Raw genomic sequence first — 24,444 nt, 5'->3', positions numbered from 1 at the left:
AGGATTATTATGTAAACATTTTATTTTATAATAATAAGTCTTCAAACCTTTGCAAACTGATGTTTTATTTCTCACGTCAATGTTTAAAACCTCTTTTAATATATTGAATTAGATAATTTTTGTCATTTTTTTTTTTTTGCACAGTAAAATAATATATTTTTAAGAATTTTTAGTTATTTATTATTATTTATAGTTTTAAGTTATTTATCTACGGTGGCCAATAAGGCTTAACTCACTGCAGTTTAAGAAAACACATGCAATTACAAGAAACACCAGCAAATAAAGAAACGATCTTCATTAGTTCGACAGCACACGTGTTGCAAATTCTCACAACACAAACAACTGAAGAAACGCACTGCATTTGGTCACAACACAGCAACTTTTGCAGCGCGTTTCTTCAGTTGTTTGTGATGTGAGAATTTGCAACACGTGTGCTGTCAAACTAATGAAGATCTTTTCTTAATTTGCTGGTGTTTTGTAATTGCATGTGCTCTCAAATCGCCCACCATATTTATCATATAGAAATGATAATTAATATTTAATTAGTAATATAAATCTATTAATGCTTACTATGATTCTTTTTTTAATGTTTTTATATTATTGTTTTTGTTTTTATATTAATAATATAAAAAATTATTATGCTTTTAATTTTATAATAATAAAAATAGTAATATATGTATGTAAAATAGTAATATATATATTTAATTTATCTGAAATAAATATTTTAAAAAGTGTTTAATTAAAGAGCTCATGGAAAAATTCCAAAACTAATTTTAAAAAAGGATTTGCAAACGTAATTAATTTATTCATTAATTGAAACCTGTATTTTAATACCACAGCAGTTATCAATGCCTCAACACATCAAAATCCATGTAAGTCGCAAAACGCTGTTTGAGGACTCATTTCAGCAGGTAAATGATGATTTATTTGCACATATTTTATAAGTTCATTTGTGTTAAGGGTCTCTTTACATGTGATGTACAGAATAAATTAAATATTTTGATATTCAGATTATGGGTTGCCATCCTCAAGATCTGAGGCGGAGACTGTGGATTATTTTCCCAGGGGAGGAGGGGCTTGACTATGGAGGCGTGGCCAGGTATATGACATCATTGATGGGAAGAGATGCAATGAGTTGACATATGCACACATGCACAATAATGCTGTGTATTTTTTTATGACAGGGAATGGTTTTTCCTGCTCTCACATGAGGTCCTGAACCCCATGTACTGTCTGTTTGAGTACGCCGGCAAAGATAACTACTGCCTACAGATTAACCCAGCATCCTCCATCAACCCAGACCACCTGAAATACTTTAAGTTCATCGGCCGCTTCATTGCTATGGTATAATAATCATGTTGATAATCTCTGAAGTATAGGGATGTCATGACAAACCGAAAATAATTGAGAAAGTTGTGAACATGACAGCCTTAAAACATGTCATTCTGAGTGTGCCTCACACAGGTGAGTGGGCTTGATAAACTAACTGTAGAAAACGCATTCTTTAACCTCTCTGACTATTTCACTAGTTTTGCACATTTGCACCAGACACTTTCTTACGATCACTCAACATCACAAAATAAAAAATATAATAATAATAAAACTCATCAAATCGTGAGTGAATGAATCATTGAAGCCATACTGAAGAATCACTCATTGAACCATGTACAGTTGAAGTCGAAATAATTATAGCCCTCCTGTGAAACTTTAATTCCTTTTAAAATATTTCCACAGTGCTGTTTAACAGAGATAATATTTTTACAACACATTTTTAACATGATTGTTGTAATAACTATTTTCTAAAACTGATTTTTATATATTTTTATCTCATACGTTTCTAGTTATTTTGCAAGATACTAGTATTCAGCTTGAAGTGCAATTTATGGCCCGTTTCCAATGAGTGGTACGGTACGGTTCGGTTTGGTTTGGTACGCTTTTATAGCCGTTTCCACTGTCAAAAAGCGTACCGAACCGAACCGTACCGTACCACTTTTTCGGCACCCTTTCGAAAGGGTACCAAACACGAGAAAGGGTACCAAAGGGCGGAGCCACACACGCAGCTGAACGCTATTGGTTTACAGAGATACGTCATTCGCTTACGCAACAAGCCAGAATGAAAACAAAAAACCGCCATGTTTGAAAAACACAGCGAGAGATTTTAGCAGAATTACATATACATATAATAACGAGCCATGGTCGATCTGGGCTCAAACAAACCTTGTCGTCATCTTGATAGACAGCCAGAAATCGAAGAAGAAGAGCAGATTTACCCTGTGCCCTGTAGTTATTTTAAGAGCCAGTCTGAGGCGTGAGCGGTTTCGCTTTCTTGCTAGCGCTCGCCGCGCGTCTAACATTATATCTGAAATAACAAACTTCTTGAGCTGATGATAATAACCTGCGCTTGATTATTGACGTGCTTTTGAAACCCGATCCTGTCAGACACTGACAAACGCGAGAGTGAAGCGCAAAGAAACAAAGGAGAAGCCGGAAAAAAAGGAGCACATTAAATACGGGCGAAATGTCTGCAATATGTAGTTCTTCTGTAGTTGGTAACATATCGGAGACTGTAAGGGGCTGTATGTGTTTATATATGTTCATTTATTTAGTTATTTAATATAATTACAGATGTTACAGTAGGCTGTTTCGCACTGTCTTTGATCTGCAGTTATAATCAACTCATGTTCATAGAAAAGTTAGTAATAAACATTTCTACACAAGTATTTATGTGTATGAAGCATCTGTTTTGTGAGAAGTGCTTTTCATATGATATGTAAGTGACCTGTACAGCTTTATTGTAGACATTTCCTCCAGCGAGAATGACGTCGACTGAAACTTTCTGTCATATACCACGCCCACCAAAAGGGTACCCTTGTTAGTGGAAACGCAAGCCTTATAAAGGTGACCCGTACCAAACCGAACCGAACCGTACCGTACCAGTCAGTGGAAACGAGCCATTAAAGGCTTAACCAAGTTCATTAACATAACTAGGCAAGTTAAACTAATTAGTCAACAGTTGTTTGTTCTGTTGCCAGTCAAAAAAATTCTTAAAGGGCACCTATGATACAAAACCAACTTTTGTAAGCTATTTGGACACAACTGTGTGCAATTTTTAATTTCCCTATGTTAAAATAGGATCCAAATCCCAGTGATTTTGAGGCCCACAGCAACGTGACGTAGTAGTAGGGTTTTCCCCGCCCACCGAATTGATTGACAGGCACGTGTTAACATGTCTCCGAAGTGACATGTCCACAGAACATTTTTCGCTAAGAAATTGAGATTAAAAGATCTGTTCAGCTGTCTGTGATCAGCTGCAGCTCAAGAAATAGTTTAGCAAATTTAGGGCACCTAGGTTAGCCCTTTTTCAGATTTAATATGTGTTTTGCGTCTCCAGAATGTGTCTGTAAAGTTTCAGCTCAAAACACCCATCAGATTATTTATTATACCTTTTACAAGTTTCTATTTTATACATTTTTGCACTAGGGGGCTGTTTTGTCATACTGCGCCTTTAAGGCTAGTCCTCCCCGCCCACTGTTTCCACGTGACTTTCTGCGTGCCTTAATCTCCTCCCTCGGATGGGTCAGACAACAGACAGACTTAAAGGAAGCAGATCTCACGTAGCGTTTGTGAGAAATACTACAGTAAGAACTTTACCAATGAGTATTTGTTGTGCAGTTGCATCGATGACTCACACACAATGTCGTTACAAAGTTCACGCGCACACACACATACACACACACAGACAGACAGAGCGCGTGTTTAGCTTCGCACTCTGTTTGCACGCATATGTGACAGGATACAGGTTAATCTCCACTGCTGTATGAATATCTGTTAATGTACTAAATAAACCAGATTTAACGTCCACAAACCGGGATTAAAGCTGAAGTAAAGCTAAGCTAAATCGCTGTAATTTATTACACACATGCTCTGTTTTAAAACATTTTAAACTTGTGAAACTCACTCTTGATCACATTTGATGATGATTGATGATCCTAGCGAAATGAACACACCTTTTATTCCCGGTTGCTTTGCGCTCGTCTGTTCTTGTTGGTATGATTATACACGTGACTACCGAGACATGTTAATATGCAGCTGTCAATCAATATTGGTGTGCGGGGGGACCGCTCTCCTACGTAAAGTCGCGGTCGATCTGAAAACCGCTCCAATTGGTCCACCATTTTTATGTTGCTAAATTGAAAAAAAAGGACTGGGTGTGTTTATTTCACCCCAATATGACGGTCTACACACTATACCTACACATATGTCTGTCCAAACAGCTTGAAAAGTAGATTTGTCACCATAGGTGCGCTTTAAAACTTTTTTAAAAAGTGCACGTGTGTAATAAAAATAAATATCGTAAAATTGCTGTTATTCATAACCGCTGGAATCACCACAGCCACATGGTGTCAGTAAACACACGTGTGTACTACACTTTGGAACAGCATTAGTGTGTGTGACTGATCATTTCAGAAAGGCTTGAATAAACTCCAGCACAAATTCATCAAATAAACTCTCTTGGTATTTTTGACTAATGAGCTGGATTTCAGCTTTATCTGTGTCTGTCTCCGTCAATGACTGCTGTTTATCTGACATAGCACAGGAGAAGCAGGTGGAAACGGTGTCCTTAGACTCCAAAATGGGCATATTGGCATTGTATAATAACTCGTCACCTTAGAATTATAAGGTTCTATCTGACATTTTTGTCAAAATTGAGTTATTGACATGCTTATTAAATGACCACTTATTTACATTATGAGATGTTTTTTATAAGTTGTTTATTTTAAGACTTTTTATTTAAAAAACAAATGTTACACACATGCTGTCTGCTATAAAGCGCAAAAACTTTGAAGCTCAATGTCTCAAAATCATCCAGAACGCAGACAGAACCTTATAATTCCAAGGTGATGAAATATTCTGATGGGTATTTTGAGCTGAAAATTTGCAGACACATTTTGGAGACACCAAAGGCTCATCTTAAATCTTGTAAAAGGGGTAAACTAGGTGCCCTTTAAGAGGCCTAATAGTATTGTCCTTAAAAATTGTTTTAAACAAACTAAATGAAATGAGACTTTCCCCAGAAGACAAAATAATATAGGAAATACTGTGAAAATCTCTGTTAAATGTTATTTTGGGAAATATTTTTAAAAAAAATTCAACATTTCAATTTAGTTTTATTTCACATTCGCAAAGAAACATGCAGGAAAAGCCTAATAATGGACACCTTTTCATTTACTGTATAACGTATTCAATCTCATTCAGTTTGATTGTGGAATCAAATTCATGAATCAAATCGAATCATGAGTGAGTCATTACATCCCTATTGAAGTGTTATCTTATGAAATGTAGTTTAATATTGTTTTTTCTGCATTTTCCCTCTCATGCAGGCTTTGTTTCATGGGAAGTTCATCGACACCGGCTTCTCTTTGCCCTTTTATAAGCGCATCCTGAACAAACCTTTAGCTCTGAAAGACCTGGAGTCCATCGACCCAGAGTTTTACAACTCTCTCATCTGGATCAAGTGAGTCTGCATGAGTGCTAACTACAAAAATGATTATATTTATCTATATTAAATATTATAAAGAATATATTTGTATCTCTTTTTAAAGGTATTAACCACTACAACTGTATTGATATATAATGAAAATGTAAAGTATTGGTTAACTATCTCTCTTAACTACAAGACAAAAACAGTGCTAACATAAATTAGTTATTTCTCAATCAAGCTGATTGCAAATCAAATAGTAGAGTATGGTGCTTGCAATACAATTCAATTCAATTAAATTCAATTCGCCTTTATTTGTATTGCGCTTATACAATGTAGATTGTGTCAAAGCAGCTTCACATAAAAGGTCATAGTAAATAGGAACAGTGTAGTTCAGTTTTTAGTGTTTAAGTTCAGTTGAGCTCAGTTCAGTGTGGTTTAATAATCACTACTGAGAGTCCAAATATTGAAGAGCAAATCCAACGATGCGCAGCTCTACAGATCCTGAACCATGCAAGCCAGTGGCGACAGCGGAGAGGGAAAAAACTTCACTAATGGCGAAAGTGAAGAAAAAAAAACCTTGAGAGAAACCAGACTCAGTTGGGCACGATCATTTTAATTTCTCCGCTGGCCAAACGTCTTGTGCAGAACTGCAGTCTCAGCGGCGGAGGCTGGAAGCTGGCCTCAGCGAAGACTCGTCTGTCTCTGGAGCGTCACAGGAATCAGTCTCATCTTCTCCACTCCTCCATGACCACCACAGTAGCTGCTCAGGATACGGCCTGGTCCAGGATTATGGAAACCTTGGGATCATCTCGTTGTTGGTCTTGGACCGAATCAGTGACTCTGCATAGTCTGAGGGCCTCGGGAAGAGTATCCCCAGGTGGAAATGGAGAATAAAGAAAATAATTAGCGTAGCTGCTGTTCATAGTGTATATAAACGAGATGAAGAATCTGTGTGGGAACCCGCTAAGTGGTGCATTGAGTGTATGCTTTACTGAACAGATAGGTCTTTAATCTAGTTTTGAATTGGGAGAGTGTGTCTGAGCCTCGGAATACCAAGGTTGTTAGTTAACACTGATAAAACTTGTAAGTTCAAGGCAATTCTTTTTCGATGAAAGCATTTGCAAAATGAATGTACATGTTATGTTTTTCCACAGGGATAATAATATCGAGGAGTGTGGCTTGGAGATGTTTTTTTCCGTGGATAAGGAGATTCTGGGAGAGGTTACAACTCATGAACTCAAACCTGATGGAGGAAACATTCAGGTCACTGAGGAAAATAAAGAGGAGTATATCAGGTCAGACATTAGGCTGCATGTCCACCAATGAGTGCAGAAACACAAGCACTGTTCTAAAAATGTCTTTTCAGTCAGTTGCTATGATAGAGAATCTCTAGTAGCATTATAAATTCAATGTTAAACAGAATATTTGTTGACATTTGTGTAGTGTTTTCCCATCTCTCCGCTGCGTTTTCAAATTGCAATGTATGAAATAACACAGAGAGCTCAGGGTTTATCATAAAACACAGTGCCTTGATACACTGCAAAAAACATGGCACTACCATTGACGCAACAAAAATAATAACAGTGCTCAAATAATCATATTAAACAAGTTTGAAACCTAATTGTTTTAAAGGAAGGTTCTCAAAGAGTGTTTACACAGATGTAAGTAAATGCATTTGGGTGGCTCAGTGGTCAGCACTGTCACCGCACAGCAAGAAGGTCGCTGGCTTGAGCCCGGCTGGGTCAGTTGGCATTTCTGTGTGGAGTTCGCATGTTTTCTCCATGTTGGCGTGGATTCCCTCTGGGTGCTCCGGTTTCCCCCACTGTCCAAACACATGTGCTATAGGTGAATTGATGAATTAAATCACAGGTGTCAAATCTAGCTCCTAGAGTGCCGCAACCCTGCACAGTTTAGTTCCAACCCTGCTTCAACACACTCACCTGTAGGTTTTAAACAAGCCTGAAGTACTCAATTAGTTTGATCAGGTGTGTTTAATTAGGGCTAAAGCTAAACTGTGTAGAGCTGCGGCCCTCGAGGAGCTGAGTTTGACACCTGTGAACTAAATTGTGCATAGTGTGTGTGTGCGTGTGTGTGTGTGTTTCCCAGTGATGGGTTGCAGCTGGAAGGGTATCCGCTGTGACAAAACATATGCTGGAATAGTTGGCGGTTCATTCCGCTGTGGGGACCCCTGATAAGCAAGGAACTAAGCTGAAGGAAAATGAATGAATGAATGAATAAATAGCAGGGTTCAACGCTAAGAATTTTTTCTACTGGCCTGATTGGGCTAGTGGTTCAGATTTTTACTTGCCCTGCCAAAATTTTCACTGGCCCCACCAAAAAAAGAATTTAATAGCTATTTCTTAGCCACATGTTTTAAATAATGTGTCATAAGTATAATTGTAAACATACACTTTTTATTCAGCATATATATATAATTGTTGTTTGTATGTGTGTGTATATATATATATATATATATATATATATATATATATATATATATATATATATATATATATATATAAAATAAGGATATATATATATAGGATATAAACATAAAGAATTAAAATATTACAAGACATATTATTTTCTTTCAAATTATCAAACTTTCATACCTTCTTCATCTCGGGGTTTTTTTCAGTTTATTCATAACAACTTGCTTTTGTATAATGTCATTATTATTATCAGTATTATTTATTATATGCATATTTATATTTATTTTATTAAAAACAAGCTTAGATTTGTCCACTTGTCAGGTTTTAGACCATATGGGGCATAGCATGTGTATATGGATATAACTCAGTGTTTTGACACACTTCATTATTATTGTTCATTTATTCAATTGCTGGAGATTAGAGCTGAATTTAGAAATAGTTTTGAAACAAATCTTTGTGCTTAACAAACTAAATTAATTATGTATAGGCTAATGGATGTCTGTGCGTAAAACACGTTTCCTTATCCACAAGAGTGAAAGTGAAAGTAAACAATGAGGAGGCTCATCTCTCATTCTCGCGCTGCAGATGCTCTGTTTAACTGTTTTATCTCTAGTGAAATGTTCAGTTTTTCCACTTACAAAGTCCGTCATGTAAATAGCAAATGCGCTATGGTGCGACGCAACTGAATCTTAAAGGGAATGGGAGATGAGACTCTGATTGGTTTATTCTCAAAACACACCTATAACTCATTAAGAGAATAAGCTCAACCCTGTTAGACCATGTGCCACGGCGCAAAGCGGATTTTTCTGTCCTTAAATTAGCAAAAGTTTATTCTGACCCGCCCTAATGCATTTGCGTCCTGCGCTTTGCACTTTGCGCATGGATCGTCAAAATAGAGCCCTCTGTCTTTTTTGCTGTAGTTGTGCTGTGAACTATGCTATTCTTTTAACCCTGTGAATGATTTTAGAAGGATATCTTTATCGTTACCTTTATAGTTATTGTGGTTGCTGTGAATGTGCCCTGAAACATTGTGAGTGTGTAAACGTGAAGTTGATGGTGTTTCAGGTTGGTTGCTGAATGGAGGTTGTCCAGAGGTGTCGAGGAGCAAACTCAGGCGTTCCTCGAGGGCTTTAATGATGTCCTGCCTCAGCAGTATCTGCAATACTTTGACGCCAAAGAACTGGAGGTACACAAACTACAGCTGAAGCCAAAAATAATAGCCCTGTGAAATTCATATAACTTTTCAATTATTTCCCAAGTGAAGTTTAACCCTTGTGTGCTTTTGGGTCGTTTTCACCCACTCTGGGTTGATTTGGAGTCTTCATGTGGCCATAACTTTCTTTGTGTTTCAGGAAATGGGGAGATTTTTGGTGGCAAATCTTATTTTGACACATATTTTGGGAAAATGCTTTGGGAAAACTCAGCAATACACTCAAATTGACTCCCCTTTCTTTATGTTGGTGGCTGTTTTTACCCCATTGACTTCCATTATAATCACTTTTTTATTCCAAAGCCATTACAGCACACAATCATGCATTTCTGATTGTTGCTTGTCTTCCCTGTTGGGAATAGGTGAAAAATTTTGGATTTTTAGCAGCTCAGCTTTCAGAACACAGTAAACATAGTAAGTGTAATTATGCGCACACACTATATAATCTGCTGTTTTACTCCACTGAACTCCATATAAAAGCCAGAAACATGTTTGCACGGGTCTATCTAAAGCAGGGGTCACCAATCTCGGTCCTGCAGGGCCGGTGTCCCTCCAGGGTTTAGCTCCAACTTGCCTCAAAACACCTGCCTGGGTGTTTCAAATATACCTAGTAAGACCTTGATTAGCTTGTTCAGGTGTGTTTGAGTAGGGTTGGAGCTAAAATCTGCAGGACACTGGCCCTCCAGGAACAAGTTTGGGGATCCCTGATTTAAAGCGTTAATGCTGACACCCAATGATCAACAGTAAAATTTAAGCCTGGTTTATACTCTACTTGTCCGCTTGTTCGCTTGAGTGTGCGCGGCGAATGTGACGTCATCACGGAGTTTGCGGAGGTTCGCTTTGGGTGCGCGCGGCATGATTTCGGCTGGCATTTTTTGAGATGCCGCAACTGATTTGAGTTGAATATGAACCACTTTGAAGAGATTTTGTCTGAAACAGGATGACTGTACAGACATCTTTATGACCCGTGATCAGCGAGGTAACCAGATGATCAATAATTCTTGGCTAGAAATTGCAACAGCCGTGGGAAAGGAGAAAGTTTTTGTTAAAAGGTTTGGAAAAACCTGAAGGATAAGTTTATTAAAACCAAAAGAGGCCACGGCAAAAGTGGAGACCAGGTACACAATTACAGAATATGTTTTTCCACCAGTCATAGCGTTCACACTAATGTACAGTATATGTTTGTGGAGCGGGCTAAATCTAAAGAAAAACATCAGTATTTTTTAGTAAGTGTACTTTTTTTTTGCTTTTATTCTTGCCATAATAAAAATATACTTGTAGCGCAACTCATGTTCTCTTGTGATTAATATTATAATAAACTTTAAAGGGCACATAGGTTACCCCTTTTTCCAGATTTAATATAAGTCTTTTGTGTCCCCAGAATGTGTCTGTAAAGTTTCAGCTCAAAACACCCATCAGATTATTTATTATAGCTGTCTGAAGTGTCTATATTATAGCTGGAAAAAAGTTGTTGCTGTTTTTTTTTTGTACTGAGCCTTTAAGGCTAGTCCTCCCCGCCCACCGTTCCCACGTGCCTGTCAGCAATCACCGCCCTCGGCTGCCTCAGGAAGCAGATCTCACGTAACGTGTGTGAGAAATACTACAGTAAGCCATCAGTATTTGATGCATTTTTTGTGAGTTGCAACCATGAGTCACACACAATGTCATTACAAAGTTCACGCACACACACAGCAAGGACACAAACACATAGCGCAGACACATACACACACACACACACACAGCGCAGACACACACACAGCGCAGACACACACCAATAGCGCAGACACCCACACACAGAGAGCGAGAGCGAGAGAGAGAGAGAGAGAGAGAGAGAGAGAGAGAGTCAGCGCGAGACAGCGCGCGCGTTAAGATTTGCACTCGTTTTGCACGCATATGTGACAGGATACAGGTTAATCTCCACTGCTGTATGGATATCTCTTATGTTAATGTACAAAATAAACCTGATTTAACGTCCACAAACCGGAAATGAAGCGTCTTCCTTTATAATTGTCCTGACGCAGCTGTGCTGATGAAGTAAAGCTGAAGTAAATCACAGTAATTCATTACACACATGCTCTGTTTTAAAACATGTTAAACTTGTGAAACTCACTCTTGATCACATTTGATGATGATTGATGATCCTAGCGAACTGAACAGACCTTTTATTCCCAGTTGCTTTGCGCTCGTCTGGTCTTGTTGATATGATTATACACATGACTACCGGAACATGTTAATACGCGCAGCTGTCAATCAATATTGGTGGGCGGGGGGACCGCACTCCTACGCAAAGTTGAAAGGTCTGAAAACCGCTCCAATTGGTCCACCGTTTTTATGTTGGTAAATTTGAAAAAAAAAAAGCTGGGTGTGTTTATTTCACCCCAATATGACGGTCTATACACTACACACATGTCTGTGCAAACAGCTTGTAAAGTAGATTTTTCACCATAGGTGCCCTTTAAATGGTAGAACTGTCCGAGATATTGACCAAAAGCAAGTGATGCATCAAAGTTTGATTAAAAAAAATCCTAAATGGTTATAAAAATGTTTATAATCATTAAAATAATGTATTAAAACAATTAAAAATAAATTAGTTTAAAAGTATTGAACAATATTATGATATGACGTAGTTCCGGAAACTTCCTACTTCTCTGTTTATCCGTCTGATTTTATGGTGGGTTTCTTTTGACCGCCCCCTGTCGTTTTAAAGAATATCACAACGGCGCACGCGGCAAGTATAAAAGCCTCCTCCGTTTTGCGAGATGCACCCGCAGTCAGCGGAGGTGCGCGATGCGGCGCCAGGTGAAACACATTGCATCTCTTCCCAACAGGGAAAACCACCAACACAACAAAGAAGGCATGATTATGTGCGGTCATGGCTTTGCAATCAAAAAATGTGATTATAATGGAAGTCAATGGGGCAAAAACAGCCCCCAACATAACCAAAGGCTAGTCAGTTTGAACAGTATACAAGGGTTAACAGGAACTTTTCCACAGTATCTCCTATTATATTTGTATTATGGAGAAAATGTGAAGACATAAATGCAGTCACAGTGTGTTCCTGTAATTGTGCTTCAGGTTATGCTGTGTGGGATGCAGGAGATCGATCTGGGCGACTGGCAGAGGAACAGCATCTACAGACACTACGCTCGCAGCAGCAAACAGATCGTCTGGTTCTGGCAGGTCAGACTGTTCTCGCATTATAAATCCTCATGCATTATTTATAACTGATGATGACATTACAATTATTGATGCATTATAACCCTGTCTGTTTAGTTTGTGAAGGAGATGGACAATGAGAAGCGCATGCGTCTGCTGCAGTTTGTGACCGGCACATGCAGACTTCCTGTTGGCGGATTCGCTGATCTTATGGGTAAGAGTCAAAGTTTGCTGGTTTATCATTGTGAACTAAAAACAAAATATGGTACTTGTGGTAAATGTGGTACTTTAAATGTTACAATAATATATGTGAGCATATACAGTTGAGGTCAGAATTATTAGCCCCCCCTTATTTTATTTATTTTTTAAATATTTACCAAATGATGTTAAACAGATTCAGGAAAATTTCACAGTATGTCTGATAATATTTTTTCTTCTGGAGAAAGTCTTATTTGTTTTATTTCGGCTAGAATAAAATAAGTTTTACATTTTTGAAACACCATTTAAGGTCAATATTATTAGCCCCTTTAAGCTAAATTTTTTCGATAGTCAACAGAACAAACCATCGTTATACAATAACTTGCCTAATTACCCTAACCTGCCTAGTTAACCTAATTAACCTAGTTAAGCCTTTAAATGTCACTTTAAGCTGTATAGAAGTGTCTTGAAGAATATCTAGTCTAATATTATTTACTGTCATCATGACAAAGATAAAATAAATCACTTATTAGAAATGAGTTATTAAATCTGTTGTTATTATAAATGTGCTGAAGAAATCTGTCCTCAGTTAAACAGGAATTGGGGAAAAAAATAAACAGGTGGGCTAATTATTCAGGGGGCTAATAATTCTGACTTCAACTGTATATATTAAATGAGTTAGTACCAAATATAAAGCAAAACTTGAAATAATCTAACAAAAAAAAGAATCATAGTTCATAAATTTGTACACCTAAAAATATGAATGTTTTAAAAATGTTAAAATTATTATTTTAAATATGAATTAAATGTAATAAATAGGAAGATCAAGAGAAATACAAAATATATGAAATTAAGTTGAAATTTTGTAGGTTGTTTTTTTTTTGTTGTTGCAATAACGCATTTAAATCTGTTATCTTTCTTTTATTATCTTTCTGTGAACGAACTGATTTCAATGGATATCACTGTTTATTAAAACTGATTGGTTTAAATGCATCAAAAATGATGGATAGAAATTTTTATTGTCACTCATTTATGCTGAAATTATCAGCATTTGTTTTTATTTCTTCAGCTGAGAATAAAACAGTACTCTTATAATAATCATTCAACTGTGCACATTCACTTAAGGAAAATAAATATAATCCAAATCATGAAATCAATGTTAATGTGTTGTAGATCATAAAACTTGTACTGAAAGAAAATACCAAACAAAATACACAAAACTGGCAAACACTAAGTGACAGAAGTATTGTCAGTGCCAATAGCCTAGTGGTTAGTGCGTTGACATATAGCACCCAGGTGCTCGTGGTGACCCAAGTTCGATTCCCGGCTCGAGGTCCTTTTCCCGATCCTTTCCCTCTCTCTGCTCCCAATACTTTCCTGTCTATAAATCTCCACTGCCCTATCAATAAAAGGTGCAAACTCCAATAAAAATAATAATTTAAAAAAAAGAAACCCTAAATAGACTATCGTATAACTACACACACACACAACTCTGTTTATGGTTCCTATAATCATAATAGATGCTCAAACCTTGACATCTGACCATCATATTAATGTGTAGCAATTTATCAACATTATGTGCATTTCCTGAAACCGCAAAAACATCTAGCGTTTAGGGTAATCAACATAAGGGAGATAAAATTATTACTAAACGTAAGGAAAATGGTTTAAAGGGCACCTATGGTGAAAAATCTACTTTACAAGCTGTTTGGACAGAAATGTGTGTAAGTATAGTGTATAGACCGTCATATTGGGGTGAAATAAACACACCCAGTTTTTTTTCAAATTTAACATCATAAAAACGGTGGACCAATTAGAGCGGTTTTCAGATCGACCTCAACTTGACGTAGGAGTGCGGTCCCCCCGCCCACCAATATTGATTGACAGCTGCATGTATTAACATGTCCTGGTAGTCACGTGTATAATCATATCATCAAGAGAGGACGAGCGCAAAGCAGCCGGGAATAAAAGGTCTGTTCAGTTCGCTAGGATCATCAATCATCATCAAACGTGATCAAGAGTGAGTTTCACAAGTTTAACATGTTTTAAAACAGAGCATGTGTGTGATGAATTACAGAGATTCACTTCAGATGCACTTCATCAGCACAGCCGCGTGTCAGAACAATTATAAAGGAAGACGCTTCAATCGCGGTTTGTGGACGTTAAATCAGGTTTATTTTGTACATTAACATTAACAGATATCCATACAGCAGTGGAGATTACTAGTATCATGTCACATATGCGCGCAAAACGAGTGCAAAGCTTAATGCGCTGTCTCTGTGTGTATGTTGTGTGTGTCTGCGCTATGTGTGTGTGTGTGTGTGTCTGCGCTACATGTGTGTGTGTCTGCGCTATGTGTGTGTGTGTATGTGTATGTGTCTGCGCTATGTGTGTGTGTCCTCGCTGTGTGTGTGCGTGAACTTTGTAATGACATTGTGTGTGACTCATTGTTGCAACACAAATAAATGCATCAAATACTGATTGTTAAAGTTCTTACTGTAGTATTTCTCACACACGTTACGTGAGATCTGCTTCCTGAGGCAGCCGAGGACGGCGATTGCTGACAGGCACGTGGGAACGGTGGGCGGGGAGGACTAGCCTTAAAGGAGCAGTACAAAAAAAAAACAGCAACAACTTTTTTCCAGCTATAATACAGACACTTCAGACAGCTATAATAAATAATCTGATGGGTGTTTTGAGCTGAAACTTTACAGACACATTCTGGGGACACAAAAGACTTATATTAAATATGAAAAAGGGGTAACCTATGTGCCTTTTAAATGCCAGGTTGGTCCTTTCTACCTCATGTTAAAAAAAGGTTTTATTAATCAGATTGTGTTTTTATGTCTGCAGGCAGCAACGGACCGCAAAAGTTTTGTATTGAAAAAGTGGGAAAAGAGAACTGGCTGCCAAGGAGCCACACATGGTAAGAGCAGAAATCACGACCAGATATCTGTTATATTTTATGATGCGTTATCAAATATTGTTTCATCAGTAGACATAAATGAGCAGCATTTCTGCAAAACTCCCAGTCTAAATATATGACATTCAAAAGTTTAATAAATGCCAAAAGTCTTTGTTTGTACAGACAAAATGATTCACCCTCCTTTGAAATTTGAAAAAAAATCGATGACACAGTGGCTCAGTGGTTAGCACTGTGGCCTCACAGCAAGAAGGTCATGAACTTAATTGGCTGTAGTGTGTGTGTGTATGTGAATGAGTGTGTATGGGTGTTTCCCAGTACTGGGTTGCAGCTGGAAGGGCATCCGCTGTGTAAAACATATGCTGGAATAGTTGGCGGTTCATTCCGCTGTGGTGACCCCTGATGAATGAAGGAAAATGAATGAATGAACATTGAGAGATTGTTTTCAACACATCTTAATAATGCTGGTAAGTGATTAATCACGATTAATCGCATACAAAATATATTTGTGCGTACTGCATATATTTTTTGTGTAAATAAATACTTGCATGACTATATAGTGTAAAACGCTTGTTTATATTTATATATAATGCAAATTATCGAAGTATAAATATAGATGTAAATATATTTCTTTTGTATGTCCTTATATATTATGTACTGTGTGTGTGTGTGTGTGTGCGTGTGTGTGTGTGTGTGTGTGTGTGTGTGTGTCTTGGATGAGATTAATTGTTTGACAGTACACACTTTTTAAACCTAACATTTTTAATAACGTTGTCTCAGTGGTTAGCACTGTCGCCTCACAGCAAGAAGGTCACTGGTTCGAGTCCTGGCTGGGCCAGTTGTCATTTCTGAGTTTGCATGTTCTCCACGTGTTGGCGTGGGTTTCCTCAGGGTGCTCCCACAAGTCCATAGACATACGATATAGGCGAATTGAATAAGCTAAATTGGCAAGTGAGTGTATGGGTGTTTCCCAGTATTGGGTTGCAGCTGAAAGGGCATCCGCTGTGTGAAACGTATGCTAGAATAGTTGGTGGTTTATTCCGCTGTAGCTGATGAATAAAGGGGCTAAGCCAAAGGATAACGAATGAATGCTGTGAGAAAGGTGCTTGCTCTGTTAAACAGAATGAATCATTTTGTCTTCACCTATATTTATTTTTGACCTCACCAGCTTTAACCGTCTAGACCTGCCGCCCTATAAAAGCTACGAACAGTTAAAGGAGAAGCTGCTCTTCGCCATCGAGGAAACAGAAGGTTTCGGTCAGGAGTAACGCATGAAAGCATCAGCTCATGACCACCATCATATCAGAAGCTGCTACCGCTAAACCGAGAGCGAGAGCTCAACAGTGTTTTACTGGACGCTCTCCTCATCTCTCAGCTTTCTGTTTCTCTGATTTTCTTGCCATTCTGATTTTATACTGCCTTAGTTAAAGATCTGCGATGAAACACACACACTTCAGCTCGCTCTATGCACAAAACCGCGTCTCAACATGCAACAAACTCTCTCCTTTTGCTTTTTTTCTTGAACTTTGAGTTCGCATGTCGGATTGAGTCTCCTCTGTGGTGTGTTTATATGAGGATGAGCTCATGCTTAAAAATGAGCCCTTTTAAGACAGAGAAAGAAGTAGGATGGGTTGCACTTTATTAGTAAAACACACACACAAGCGTAATATGCAACAGGTCAGACTTCAGCTCACAATCCAAAGAAGTTACTGACGTACTTAATGATTGCATGGTGAAAAAAATGAAGCCTGTTTCACATTTTACATTAAAACTTGACATTATAATGCAGGGAAATGCTTTTTTACTTCGAGTTTTTGTCTTGTTTCTTGTTTAAATGTCCAAAAAGTCTTAAATTAAGTCTAGTTTCTTGTTTAAATGTCCAAAAAGTCTTAAATTAAGTCTAGTTTCTTGTTTAAATGTCCAAAAAATCTTAAATTAAGTCTAGTTTCTTGTTTAAATGTCCAAAAAGTCTTAAATTAAGTCTAGTTTCTTGTTTAAATGTCCAAAAAGTCTTTAATTAAGTCTAGTTTCTTGTTTAAATGTCCAAAAAGTCTTCAATTAAGTCTAGTTTCTTGTTTAAATGTCCAAAAAGTCTTAAATTAAGTCTAGTTTCTTGTTTAAATGTCCAAAAAGTCTTTAATTAAGTCTAGTTTCTTGTTTAAATGTCCAAAAAGTCTTCAATTAAGTCTAGTTTCTTGTTTAAATATCCAAAAAGTCTTCAATTAAGTCTAGTTTCTTGTTTAAATGTCCAAAAAGTCTTCAATTAAGTCTAGTTTCTTGTTTAAATGTCCAAAAAGTCTTAAATTAAGTCTAGTTTCTTGTTTAAATGTCCCAAAAATCTTAAATTAAGTCTAGTTTTTTGTTTAAATGTCCAAATAATCTTAAATTAAGTCTAGTTTCTTGTTTAAATGTCCAAAAAGTCCTAAATTAAGAAGCTTTTTCTTGACAATTAAAAAATATTGTCTTGTTTTCAGAAATTAAATTAAATGTGAAATTTAAGTGAGTTTTTCCTTCAAACGAGCAAAATGATGCGTCAACGGGGGAATTAAAATAATCTAAAACTAAAATTTTAAATTGCTTTCGCCATTGGCTGATTATTTAGCTTGTTTTAAGGAAAAACTCTCTTTATTTTCACATATTACTCCTGAAAGCAAGACAATATTTGTTAGTTGTCTTGAAAATGCTCCTTTATTGCAGTATTTTTTTAGATATTTGGGCTAGAAACAAGTAAAAATAAGTAAGAAAAGCATTCTTGCAGTGTACTGAAATGCAATAAAATTTCACTCTCGTTTCTTTAATGTTAAAAAAAAAACAATTGCAAAAAAAATAGGCTTCATGTTTGTTTGTTTTTGAATGTGAAATAAACTTCTTTTGATTTTCACGATGAGCTGTGACCTGGAAATGCCTACAGAGATGATATGTACGTACTGTATGTGGTTGAATTCACAAAAATAGCAATATATTTCGAATAAAAAAAGACCAAAAATGCAATTTAATGTCATCAACACAATCCACTGTTCAAATAGTCCCATTCCTGACCTTCATAAACTCACAAACCACTTGACTAAAGTAATAATATTAGCTGTTTTAGTATTAACAAATCTGCAGCTAGACTCTTTTTATACCTTTAAAAACACACTAGTTTCTTGGTCACTTTACAATACACACCCTGACAAAAGTCTTGTAGCCTATTCAAGTTTTAGGTGTTTTAGGTGACTGGGCTGGCCAATCCTGGAGCAGCTTGACCTTCTTTGCTTTCAGGAGCTCTGATGTGGAGGCTGAAGTATGAGAAGGAGCGCTATCCTGCTGGAGAATTTGCCCTCTCCTGTGGTTTGTAATGTAATGTGCAGCACAAATGTCTTGATACCTCAGGCTGTTGATGTTGCAGATCTCTCGCACGCCCCCATACTGAATGTAACCCCAAACCATGATTTCTCCTTCACCAAACTTGACTTATGTCTATGAGAATCTTGGTCCATGCAGGTTCCAGTAGGTCTTCTGCAGTTTTTGTGATGATTGGGATGCAGATCAACAGATGATCCATCAGAGAAATCCACCTTCTGACACTTTTCCAAATGATCAACTAGAAGTCAAGTTATTATTCGCTGCTCTTACAACTGGGATCCACCACAAGACTTTTGTCAGGTAGTGTAGGTTTTCATTATCTAATGTATTTATCAACATGAACTAATTATACTTGTACAGCATTTATTAATCATAGTTCATCATTAAATAATGCATTAATAAAATAAAATGTAAAAAAAAAGCCTAAATGCATGAGTTTATTTTAATTAACTAACATTATCAAAGAGGAATAAACACTAATAAATGTATTGTTCATGTCAGCAAATACATTAAATGATAATAACTAACGTTGTAAAGTGTTACCACATTCATTAATGCAAAAAATAAATAAATAAGATGTTCTTTTATTTAAAAAATACTAATAATAAATAAATATAATGTTCTTTAATTAAACATTAATAAAATAAAAAATAAATCAAATGTGTGTTTGTGTTTGTATTAGAGACGTTACAGGATTTATACTAAAGATTTAGGCCTGACTTCACGGATATTCAGTGCATTTCAGTGGTTTGTTTCTTATTCAGATGCAAAAAAGACAAAAGCCAGGATTGTAAATACCAATATACTGTTAAAAAGAGGATTTGAGCAAGCCCAATGAGACATTTTCCTAGTATTTCCCCTCGGAAAATGATTATTTTGATTATTTTACGGGTTTTTAGGCTGGAATTGAATCCATCAGGCTGTGCTTTATTATCTTCTGTCTCGCTCCAGGGCACTTTATTTTCTAAATATCAGATGTTTGCATTTTTAAAAAAATGTCCAAAATAAATGCTGATGGAAACAATCCATCCGAACGACGCACATCTGATGTTTAGTGTCGTTGTTGTGGTGTCTTACAGCGTTTTGTAGCTCTTAAAAGGCCAGATGTGTGGCTTCTTTATTTTCTTAACACTGTAAATCATGTTTGCCTGTGATCTACAACACATTAACATTGATTTCATGATTTGGATTATATTTATTTTTCTTAAGTGAATGTGTACAGTTGAATGATTAATATAAGAGTACTGTTTTATTCTCAGCTGAAGAAATAAAAAAACAAGTGCAATATAAATGTGTTGCTTCTTTTATTCTTGCTATGCTGTTGTCATTTATTTATTTATTACACGACCTGAATTAAATATACCATCTATTTATTTGGAGGAATTGAGTCAATTAAAGGCAGTAGATTCTGTTATATTGAATTTGAAGATTTGTTTAGCATTAATTTAAAGATAATAATTATTATATAATAATTTACAGCGGTGTAAAGTAACAAATTACAAATACTCAATTTACTGTAATCGATTAGGTTTTTCTCAGGATTTGTAATTTACTACGTCGTTTTAAATGTGTTTACTTTTACTTTCTCTTGACTACATTTTTAGTGCAGTATTGGTACTTTTACTCTACTTTTCTTCAACCTGCAGTCACTACTTTATTATTTCTTGTCTATGGAGATTGACTACAGTAGAAAAATTTGTCATGTGATTCCTGTCCAATCAAATCGCACATAGAAAGTAAATTGCATCGTACTGAACAACCTCAAGACATTGGCGCTTTATAAATGCAGTAAACCTTTTGGAAGTTTTAAAAATGTCCAAGAGATGTCCAAAGGTTTTACATGCAATAGACCGAGAGACTTTTTATAGACTGCATGTCACTGACTAGAAAATGAAGGATGTCGACTGTATGATGACTGAAATCACCAAACAGCCTTAAACAATCACTGAAAGGACCGAATGAAGAATAGGAGGAAGGGTATGAAGGAAGGAAGGACCGAACTAATGAAGGACAGACCGAACTAATAAAAGAAGGAAGGACCGAACAAAGGAAGGACAGACCGAACTAATAAAGGATGGAAGGATCAAACTAATGAAGGAAGGAAGGACCGAACAAAGGAAGGAAGGACCAAACTAATGAAGGACAGAAGGAAGGAAGGACCAAACTAATGAAGGACAGAAGGAAGGAAGGACCAAACTAATGAAGGACAGAAGGAAGGAAGGACCAAACTAATGAAGGACAGAAGGAAGGAAGGACCAAACTAATAAAGGAAGGAAGAACCGAACTAATGAAGGAAGGAAGGGCCAAAATAATGAAGGATGGAACGACCGAATGAAGGAAGGACCAAACTAATGAAGGAAGGAAGGACAGAATGAAGGAAGGAAGGACTGAACTGATGAAAGCAGAAAGGAATGAATAAAGGACCGAACTAATGAAGGAAGGAAGGACGGAATAAAGCAAGGACCGAACTAATGAAGGAAGGACTGAACGAATGAAGGAAGGAAAAACCGTACTAATAAAGTAAGGACCAAACTAATGAAGGAAGTAAGGACCAAACTATTGAAGGAAGGAAGGACCGAACTTATGAAGGAACAAAACACAAACGAATGAATGAATGAACGTATGAAGGGAGGAACTAATGAATTGAGGAAGGATTTAAGGAAGGACTAAACAAACAATGGAAGGAAGGTTGGAAGGAATGAACAAATATAAGAAAATCACTAAATGGATGGACCAAACTGATGAAAGAAGGAACGACCGAACTAATGAAGGAATGACTAAACTAATGAAGGAAGGATTCAAGGAAGGACTAAACAAACTAAGGAAGAAAAGAACGAACGAAAAAAGGACCTAATGAAAGAACAAAAACAAGAACGAATGACAGAACAAACGAACAAAAGAAGGGAGGAACTAATGAAGGAAGGAAGGAACAATAAAACAATAAAAATCACTAAATGCACTACAGAATGTTACGTTTACACATCCCTGCACAAACTGCATGTAAACGCATCAACTTTTTACAGCGTAATACTAAATACTCACTATTCTTGAGTACTTTTGAAAGGGCTACGTTTGACTCATACTTTGAGTAATGTTTACAACAGGTACTCGTACTCTACTGCACTACATTTGTGGGCAAGTAAGGGTACTTTTACTTGAGTATGATATTTCAGTACTCTTTCCACCACTGGTAATTTATTGAATTAATATGGGTCAAAGAAAAGATGACCCATTATTGGTGTTTACATCAAGGTAATAGGGTAAATTAACACACACAGAGGCCATAATGAATTATTTATTGTTTGAAACAGATTTGTAAATGATGGTAAAAATGTAAGTGAAATAATTTCCATCACCTTTTCATTATTAACAGTGAATTATTTGCATTAATTTAATGTATGGATATGCATTCTACTGGGAAGTCTTGCAAAGCTATTATTACGGAAAATATTCAGAATTTGGGTCAATGACGTGACGCTCATTTTATGTGTCCATGACGTTTAAATCAATTCAAGAAGGTTACAGATTCAAAATGAATAAGCAAATTACTTGCATACATTCTCTGTATTGAGGACCAAGTGTAATCTTTTTATTTTTAATCCATTTTAAGATCATTTTTAGAGGATTATTGCAAGAATGTCGATGTGGTGTAACCAAAAAAAATGGTACCAAAAAGTTCATCTTATTTAAAAAATGTGAAAGTCTCAATGAAACTAGTTTGGCATAATTTTACATTAGACATATTTAATATTAAATAAAGTTAAATAGAGCACAATTGTTCTAAATATAAATAATTTGGGGAATTATATCTGTCACCTCAAATTCCTGAAATGTCAGGACGGTGTAACCACCATTTGATGAGCCATTTTGTTAATACTGGCACGATGTAAGACAGGAGATTGCATCACAGAGAAGAACTCTTGATACGACTATCTGCAGCATGCAAAGGTTAGTAACTCTCTTTAAAATGTGATATACTTTGACCTTTTAGGGTATGGTCAGCTGTTCTTAGATATCCATGTCAAATGGTAAGACCCCAGGTATGCACTGATAATTGATCATTATTATAAAAATAAGTATTATATTTAAAAATGACATTTGAAATATCCCCACCAAGCCCATGTGCTTACATAGATGTTGATGATAATGCCTGTTAAAATTGATTTTAAGTTGAAATGTCAAACGGTGTAACTGGTTGCACCATTTGACTCATATTGCAGGGAGTCTTTTTGTTGGGGGCCAATTTAGTCAAATATCATTAGTTCATGATGCTAATTAAAAATGCAGTATAAATTAATCTACTGTTTGTGTTCTTGGATTATTTATTTTTATTTGAGAAAGTGGTGTTACCTTACTATTAAAGCTCTGTAAACCTGGGAGAAAGTAATAAGACTGCACAACATAAATGTATTTTTGTTTGATGTTAATCCATGTTTGATCCACTCATTCGTACACATATCCATACACTACGGCCAGTTTAGTTTCTCCAATTCACCTATACCGCAAGTCTTTGGACTGTGGGGGAAACTGGAGCTCATAGAGGAAACCCATGTCAGCTTCACACAGTAAGACCTCCTGGTCCATCTGGGACTCAAACCAACAACCTTCTTGCTGTGAGACAACTGTGCTAACCACATTAGCCACTGAATCACCCTCCTGTGAAATTGTGTATATATATGAAAGTCTTATATATATATATATATATATATATATATATATATATATATATATATATATATATATATATATATATATATATATATATATATATATATATATATATATACACACACACACACACACGCACACACCTGCCGCTACAGCTGGAAAAAATGGTGGAGGAAACACTGTGTGTGTATATATATATATATATATATATATATATATATATATTTTTTTTTTTTTTTTTTTTTTTTTTTTTTTTTTTTTCCTACTACTACTACTACTATCTATTGAGTGTACTGTTTTTTTTATTACATATGTATGTTACTTTTATGTAAACTCTATAAATGCTTTGGCAATACATTTGTAATATTTGTCATGCCAATAAAGCAACTTTTAATTGAGTTTAATTGAATATATCTATGATCGGAAGTTTTCCCGGTGGTCAGTATAAAACAAAATCTTACCTACGAAATGTTCTGCCTTTGAGCTTTGTTTTCTTTTTGTTTGCTCGTTACTACACCCGTACACAGCGCTAAAGTCCAGCACCTTCACACTGGCACACTTTCTTGACCAGTGCGGTTGAATGACAGTTGTCCTGGGAGCACTGTACAAATGTGGTGGCGCTAATGACGCATGCTCAGGGTCCGTATGTGAAACCTAGTGTAACCTTGGGGGGTTTACATACACAAGGCAAAAATAACGTCTATTACTCCCTCCTTTAATTATTTCTGTAAAGATTTAAAAATATTTTATAATTCTTTGACCTCAATTACAAAAAACAAGAAGGCTATAAAAACCTCTCTAATAATGTAAAAAAAATTGTTTAACGTATGTTCTGCATCACTAAGTTTTGTATGACTGTTACATATGTTATCATATAATCATGTATTCTTGTCAGTTATATGCTTCAATAATAATAATAAATAAATAAAAATAAATAAATAAAATAAAAATATATACATAAATATCAATGCGAACAGAAAAGGTCGAAGTCAAATGTTGCATTGTGTTTTCCGGTCGGACACTTTTCGTG

The 24,444-nt window shown here is 36.2% G+C and overlaps 1 protein-coding gene across 3 annotated transcripts in view; it reads left to right on the top strand.

Annotated features, from left to right (window-relative positions):
- Positions 1–17,317, top strand: part of itcha (itchy E3 ubiquitin protein ligase a) — a 51,072-nt gene extending 33,755 nt beyond the window's left edge. For all 3 annotated transcript variants that reach the window (XM_056460635.1, XM_056460634.1, XM_056460636.1), the window contains 10 exons: positions 840–911; positions 1,011–1,099; positions 1,185–1,344; positions 5,382–5,515; positions 6,637–6,777; positions 8,980–9,100; positions 12,200–12,304; positions 12,398–12,494; positions 15,332–15,404; positions 16,570–17,317. In XM_056460635.1, coding sequence (XP_056316610.1) covers positions 840–911; positions 1,011–1,099; positions 1,185–1,344; positions 5,382–5,515; positions 6,637–6,777; positions 8,980–9,100; positions 12,200–12,304; positions 12,398–12,494; positions 15,332–15,404; positions 16,570–16,669 — 1,092 coding nt within the window. In that variant the 3' untranslated portion in view covers positions 16,670–17,317. The remainder of the gene's footprint in view (positions 1–839; positions 912–1,010; positions 1,100–1,184; positions 1,345–5,381; positions 5,516–6,636; positions 6,778–8,979; positions 9,101–12,199; positions 12,305–12,397; positions 12,495–15,331; positions 15,405–16,569) is intronic.
- Positions 17,318–24,444: the final 7,127 nt, after the last annotated feature.

The sequence above is a fragment of the Danio aesculapii genome, chromosome 6, assembly GCF_903798145.1.
Source record: "Danio aesculapii chromosome 6, fDanAes4.1, whole genome shotgun sequence".
Taxonomy (NCBI): Eukaryota; Metazoa; Chordata; class Actinopteri; order Cypriniformes; family Danionidae; genus Danio; species Danio aesculapii.
This window is presented reverse-complemented; position numbering and strand designations above follow the sequence as displayed.